The sequence below is a fragment of the Narcine bancroftii genome, chromosome 5 (genome assembly GCF_036971445.1).
Source record: "Narcine bancroftii isolate sNarBan1 chromosome 5, sNarBan1.hap1, whole genome shotgun sequence".
NCBI lineage: Eukaryota > Metazoa > Chordata > Chondrichthyes > Torpediniformes > Narcinidae > Narcine > Narcine bancroftii.
In genome coordinates this window covers 247,081,072-247,088,612 of record NC_091473.1, presented here as the reverse complement: position 1 = coordinate 247,088,612, position 7,541 = coordinate 247,081,072, and the positions used below count along the sequence as shown (strand labels likewise).

The 7,541-nt window shown below is 46.0% G+C and overlaps 1 protein-coding gene across 1 annotated transcript in view; it reads left to right on the top strand.

Annotated features, from left to right (window-relative positions):
* Positions 1 to 784: 784 nt before the first annotated feature.
* mfsd4aa (major facilitator superfamily domain containing 4Aa) overlaps positions 785 to 7,541 on the top strand; it is a 51,376-nt gene continuing 44,619 nt past the window's right edge. Inside the window, 1 exon segment of the mRNA XM_069941971.1 lies at positions 785 to 1,172. Within this exon segment, the coding sequence (XP_069798072.1) occupies positions 946 to 1,172 (227 nt within the window). The 5' untranslated portion in view covers positions 785 to 945.

The following is a 7,541-nucleotide window of genomic DNA, read 5'->3' as shown; positions in this document are numbered from 1 at the left end:
TCGGGTCAGGGTTCTCTCAACAGCCACATTCGGGTATTTTAGGCGGCTTTACTTCGGGGTATTCTGGCCACCCGAAAGCGGCTCTATAGTCCATTCCATCACTGAGTTGCTCATAATACAGATGAATTAATATTTCTGTTGTCTTCAGTTTGTCCAAAGTGAGTTTCATAACACAACAAACGCAACAAACAATAAGGTTCCACCATGACACCTTTTTGGTTGATGGATAAATATCCCCAGCAAAGGGGAATTGTCAAACTCTTCATAATTAATACTAGGATCTTCAATCTGAGAGACTGAAGGTTTGGAACAGTGACAGTTGGCACAGGAACCTTGGGCCCCATGTCAGCACTGAACACGGTGTTCAATTTCGACCAAGACAATGCTGCTCGTTGACTCAGCGCTGCAGCGGGAGGGTGGCCCTTGGGCCCATCTCTGCACTGGGTCTAGCCCGAACATGTGACTCACAAGGGAAACGGCGGCCAACACCTGACGCCCTGAACCATTGCCTTCCCCTTGAGTGACTCCACATCCTCCCTGTAACTGATTTACCCTTTCCCCAAGAGAAATTTAAAAAAACATTACCTATTGAACTGAACTGGATAACATTTTATGTACAACGTTAAACTCTTGCCCAATAAGACCCCATCCCCTAAAATGATCAACGCTTAATAGAGTCTCCAGAAATTAACTGGGTGCAAAGTTTATCCTGGACGGTGGTGTGGGGAAAGAGTTAATTACCTGTTGCAAGGAGCGTATAAAAGGCGCACTCCGGGACTCTCGGAACTCCCTGGTTGAGGCGGTGGCGAGAGGCAGAACTTCCCGAGACTGCATTCGTTTCCACTTCCAATCCGTGTCTTGCTCAGCCCGGCAGGAGGGTCCCGACGCTGAGTTCAGCGAGCTCCAGTTCCCCAGCGGCAGCCAAGTCGCCACTCGCTCTCCAAGATGTTCGACGATCGTCGCTGGAGTCTCTTCAAGCGGAACCTGCAACCCACCCTGACTCTCTGGAGCGCCTTTTGCTCTTTTGGCCTCTGCATGGCTTTCCTGGGACCCACCTTGCTCGACCTTCGCTGCCAGACCCACTCCAGCCTGAAACAGATCACCTGGGTGTTCTTTGCCCAGAACTTCTGCGTCCTGGTCGGAACCATCATTGGTGGGGTCTTCAAGAAAACGTGAGACGCTTCACAAGGGGTTTCGCACTGATGCCCGATGAACGTGCGCCCACTTATCAGGGGTTCTGCAGCCTCCCCTCCCCATCACCCCCCTCCCCTCCCCATCACCCCCCTCCCCTCCCCATCACCCCCCTCCCCTCCCCATCACCCCCCTCCCCTCCCCATCACCCCTCCCCTCCCATCACCCCCTCCCCTCCCCATCACCCCTCCCCATCACCCCTCCCCATCACCCCTCCCCCTCCCCCCTCCCCCTCCCCCCCCCCTCCCCATCCCCCCTCCCCATCCCCCTCCCCATCCCCCTCCCCATCCCCCCTCCCCATCCCCCCTCCCCATCCCCCCTCCCCATCCCCCCTCCCCATCCCCCCTCCCCATCCCCCCTCCCCATCCCCCCTCCCCATCCCCCCTCCCCATCCCCCATCCCCCCTCCCCATCCCCCCTCCCCATCCCCCCCCCTCCCCTCCCCTCCGATTCTGCTGCATTCCCACCTTCACTACCTTTGGTTCTCCTTTGCCATTAATTTTAAAGCTTGAGGTCTAAAGAGGGATTACAATCACTGGCAAAGTCAAGCTCCCTGCACCGGGTTTGATTGGGATTGTGCTGTGTAATCAGGTCTGATTTAAAAATAACCTGGGCTCCCCTGAGCATGAAAAGACTGAGCGGGTGACAATGTTGTTGAGCGTGATTGTAATGGTAACATGCCCTTGGCGTTTTCGTTTTGAGGAAGGGAAGACTTGCATTTATGTGATGCTTGTCATGGCCTCTTCCAGAACCTTTGCAAAGCGCATTACAGCCAGTGATGATCTCTTCTTTCATTCTCACCATTGAGATGTAGGGAAAGGGCTGTCATTTTGGACACAGCAAGCTCCCATGGACCAAGGGATTTTTTTTTTTTTGTTGGGTATGTTGCTTGAGGATTAAATATTGGATGCCACATCAGAATAAATTACCTGTCTTACTTTGGAACCGTGCCAAAAGTTTTTTTCCATATCTGACTGACAACATTGACAGTAATGCAAACATCTGTTTTTTCTTTTGATGTTTGTTGAGATCATCTTTGGCCAAACATGAGACCTTTCTTTGATTAGTCCTCAGGATCTTTCACACCTTACCGGGAGATCAGAGGGGGATATGGCCTGATATCTCATCCAAAAGGCTTATGAGTATGGCACTCAAGAGTATGGCACTGCCTGCATTTGGCGTATGTGTAACAGGGAGAATGTGGAGGCTTTGGAACATTACAGAAGAGGTTTATCAGAATGTTGCCTGGGATACAAGGCATAAACGATGAGGAGAGTTTGGCCAAATGTGGAGTGAAACACGGAATTCTGCAGATGCTGTGATTGTAGTAAGAACAAGACTCAACCAGTCTCAGAGTCAATAGGAGTTAAAGATACATATATAATCGACGTTTCTGGCCTGAGCCCTTCTTTAAGGTATAAGCAAAAAAATAGGCATGTGGCAGAATTAAAGACTAGGTTAAGATTGTCAGGTCACTCGTCTGAGTTCTACTGGTGCCATGTAACTCAGTACAATGTCGCATGGTCGGGTGTCAGCAACTAAACCAGCTCCCCAGCACTCTTGCTTGGTATGGAGGGTGGCTAGAAACGCTGCAGGATGTAAAACAAGACCTGTTAAAGGGGGATGAACCCTCTGGTAGGGTGAGCAGCCATCTAGCAAACATGTGCCATGAGGCTCAGAAAGGGCATCTCTTGCATCAAAGCTTGGTCTGGCCATTCACTTCCTCCAGTCGTCTTGGACCTCACCATGCCACTGGAGGGAATGTCGAGAGGATGCCACCACCTAATATCCATTCATGCACATAGTGTTCCTTTCTATGGAATGAGGTGTACGAAATTCCACCAACTGACTGAAAGGCTGGCGCTACCATTAGGCCAACTAGGCAACCATCTAGAGTGCAGACCTCAGGAGCACTGTTGAAGAGAGCTTCCAACAGCTCTGGCATCTCTGCATGATGCTGTGGTTTCTTCCCTTGCTAATTAGGCACTGCCAGGTGGTTGGTAGAATTTATGGGAATAAAGTAGATGAGGATGATATTAGTTAAAAATGGGTTGGTGAGAGGGCAATTGCAAACCCTGTTTCCATACAATAATCTATCTTTCAATGTAAGTAAATACATGGCATGGTTAGTATAGCAGTTAGCACAGTGCAGTGCCAGCGATCAGGACAAGAGTTCGAAACCTAAAAAAAGATTTCAGTAAGATTGAAAAAGAAGGGTATCAGATAAGATTTGCTAGGATGTTGCTGGGTCTTCAAGGGTTGAGTTACAGGGAAAGATTAAACAGGTTAGGACTTTATTCCTTGGAGTGTAGAAGAATGAGGTTTACAAAATTGAGGGGTACAGACAGAAAATATGAATAGGCTCTTCCACTTGGATTAGGAGAGATAAATACAAGAGGTGATGACTTTAGGGTGAAAGGGGAAAGGTTTAGGGGGAACTTTTTCTCTCTGGTGGGACTGTAGAACGAGTTGCCATCTGATGTGGTAAATCTGGGCTCACTCTTAAGTTTTAAAAATAAATTGGATAGATACATGGATGGGAGAGGTCTGGAGGGTTATGGCTCGCTGCAGGTCAGTGGGACTAGCAGTGGGACTAGTCTGATTTGGCACAGACTAGAAGAGCCAAATGGCCTGTTTTTCTGTGCTAAAGTTTTCTAGGGTTCTATCGCTGTCTGTAAAATGTTTGTAGATTCTCCCTGTGTCTCTGTGGGTTTCCTCTGGGTACTCCAGTTTCCTCCCACCCATCAAAATGTACCAGGGGTTGTAGATCAATTGGGTGTAATTGGGCTTGTGGGCCAAAAGGACTTGTTACCTTGCTGTACCCTAAATTTTAAATGTAAATGGGCCTCCTCTCTCTTCTGGGTTTTATATTGAGAAAGTTGAATAACATTTCTGAATGGTAATACTGTATTTGGTGCTGCTACCTCCCAGTTCCAGGGGGCCGGTGTTTGATCCGAACCCCACTGTGATTTGTTTCTGTTTATTTATTTGGACTGTGACCATGTAGATTATTAGTGCAGTTGGTAACTGGCAGAAGAACCAAAGGGGAGCTGATGGGCATATGAAAGAGCAAGTTGCAAAGGAATGTGACTGCTAGGATTGTTCTACTGGACAAAGGGATAGATCCATAGGACTTAATGACTTCTTGTGCAAGTGAACATAGGTATACAGGATCTCAAGGCAGACTATTGGCCCTCTTTGAGTCCATTTATTTCTTGTATGTTTTGATATTAGACTGCTATCACTCTGGTTGGCATAACGGTTAGTGCAACGCCTTTACAGTGCCAACGATCGGGACCGGAGTTTTAATCCTGTCTAAGGAATTTGTATGTTCTCCCTAGGGACTCCTGTTTCCTCCCACTGTTCAAAATGTATCGGGGGTGTAGGTTAATTGAGTGTAAATTAGATGGTATGGACTCGTGGGCCGAAATGGCCTGCTACCGTGCTGTATATCTGAATTTTTTAAAAAAGTAAAATATGTACTGAATTACATTTGCAGTTTTGGCCATTGCTGTGATGCAAGAAATGCTGTGGCTAATTTGTAGAGGCAGGAATTTATGCTCAACAGGTTAGCAAGTGAAGGGCCTTCAACTATGTGTGCTGTACCACCAATCGTTGGAATTACAGTTGGTTTCAGATCTATTTTCTGAGTAGATACATGATGTCACATATAATCCTGAGATTTTGTTTTCCTGGAGGCGTGACAGAATTACCACTTACTGGTAGTGCAAAAAAAAAACTGAATGTAAGAGATAAAGATGAAGGTTCCATTATTGTCCTGTAATACTAAATTTAGAATAAAACTTTCTCAACCGTGTCAGACAGGGTCACCACTTTGTCCAGTGCCCCTCACTAAGCGCGTAAACAAACTGCGAAATACAAAGAGGAAAAAAAATCAATGAAGTGCAAAAGTAAAAGTCCTTCATCGAGTCCCTGAAAGAGTTTGTCATTGAGGAGTCTGACGGTGGAGAGGTAGCAGCTGTTCCTGAACCTGGTGGTGCGAGTCTTGTGGCACCCATACCCTTTCCTGATGGTAGCAGCGAGAACAGGATGTGTGCTGGGTGGTGTGGATCCTTGATGATTGCTGCTGCTCTCCAATGGCAACGATCCTTTAGATGTTCTCGATGGTGGTGAGGGTTTTTCCTGTGATGTCTTGGGCTGTGTCCACTACCTTTTGTAGAGCTTTACTCTCAGGGGCATTAGTGTCCCCATAACTCCATGTTATTTTACTTACTAAAAACCAATGGTTCACCTTGAAACTCTGGTTTGTCATAATCCACACCCTGCTAAAAAGAAAGTAACCATGCTTCCCCTCCACCAACAATGTACAGCAGTGTACACCATCTACATTCAGCATTGTTGACATTCTGACAGCTTCTCTTGAATCTTGACCACAAAGGAGGAACACTGTTACCTGGAAATATACAAGGCAGCCCATCATCACTGGGTTTAAGTCCTGAAACTCCCTCCCAGTCAGCACTGAGTATCACAACTGGTAATACTGCATCACATTCTCAAGAGCAGTTAGGGAAAGGAGTAAATCCCAGATCTCCAAAGATTTCTAGTTTCCAATATTGACTTCCATTCTACTGGTGTCCTGGCATTTGATTCCATAACTCTCTGCCCTGAAATTTCCTTTCTAACAATCTCCAGCTCATTTTCTGCCTTGAAGATGCTCTCAAAACTCCACTCTTACCATTTTTTTTTTGGCTACTCATCCTAACATCATCCTGGATGGTGTTAAATTGGGGTAATATTCCCGCCATGTGCTTTTGTGTACTTCACTATGTTAGATACTCGGCTTAACCGCAGATTGATTTCAAAAATAACAAGGATGTTGAGCTGTATCCCATAGTTTTCCCTCTGTAGAATGATGGCTAAGTATGGTGGTGGTTGGATGACAAATCATTTTAACTTCTGATTGCAGTAGAATAAAGAAGGTCTGGTTAATGCCATCCAGGATGGCATATAATTACGTGAGATGATCAGGAAGCCTACAGTGCATAGTTTAGGTAAGTCGTAGCAAATTTATCAATGGTTTCCAGTCCATTTCATTAGTTGATGTTGACAATAAAACATTGTTTATATCAAGAGAAATATATCCTTAAACCCAAAGACATTTATTAGACTGAGAAGCTGAGAAATGGATAAATGATGGGAGGCATACAAAATTCCGATTATAAATAGAGTACATCATTAGAATCTGGGTTGTCTAAAACTGGAGGACATGGGTTGAAGCTGAGGATTTAAAGGATATCTGAGGGATACATTTTTTTTCACGAAGAGCAGTTGGTGTCTGGAATAACCTGCCAGAGGAGGTGGTGGAGACAGAAACAGTAACAATATTTAATAGGCATCCTGTTAGGTTCCGGAGTGGACAGGGCATTGAGGGACATGGAATTAATGTAGGGAAATGGGATTAGTGTAGATAGGTGTTTATATGCTGTACCTGGGCGTAGCTTTGACTTGAGACTTCCATTATCCCTGCCTGGTACTGTGATCCCAGAGTGTCCATGAGACCAGGAATGAACATGACTTCAATCACATCTCCACCATGACTGTGACCCCCCCCCCCCCCACCAAAGATGTCCAAGAATTCAGAACAACCAGGAGTCCAAAATTACCACCACCCCAGATTGATCATAACTATAGAATAACCATGATTAAATCTATAGCTATAAATGCCATGTAATGAATGAACACATTTTATGACTGTAAATGGTGCATCCTGATACAGAGAAAGCTCTCCTACTGATCTTGTAAAGGAATATATAAGAAAATTAGCATGGGTTTTAGGGTGGAGAGAAGGTGATTGTCAGCAAGTTGTTTAAGGTGAGTAATTTCAGAAGGGCAGGGTGGGGGGGGGAGGGGTCCAAATACATTCCCAGCACCCACATGGGATGACTGACATGTGAGCAAGCCAGGGGTTACACCAGCGTGGGCTGTGTGCGTTAGAAGAACCAAGGCCTAGAATGGGCCTGAACCCAAGCACTGAAGACAGAGGTGGTATTACTTATCAGAGTTTGGACAGTGGGTGGGTGAGTGAGGCTATTGGGGCACCAGATGCAGAAAAATAACAAGATTTGCAAGGATGACCATTGGTTGGGGAAGTACTAGGTTGATAAGATTCAGTTTTACTTTCTTGCAATTTCCTGCCCTTGAGCAGAAACTGGTATCAGCCCAACACCAACAGTTTCCCTGCTAAGACCCACACAACATATGGAGATGCTCCCGCCTGTGTTGGCTGATCGAACCTGTCTGATACAACCAAGAAAGTTAATGGGCGGGTGAGTAAACATGAGAAGGGCATTGTTTACACAGCTCCTGAACAACACTGATCCACCCAAGAAC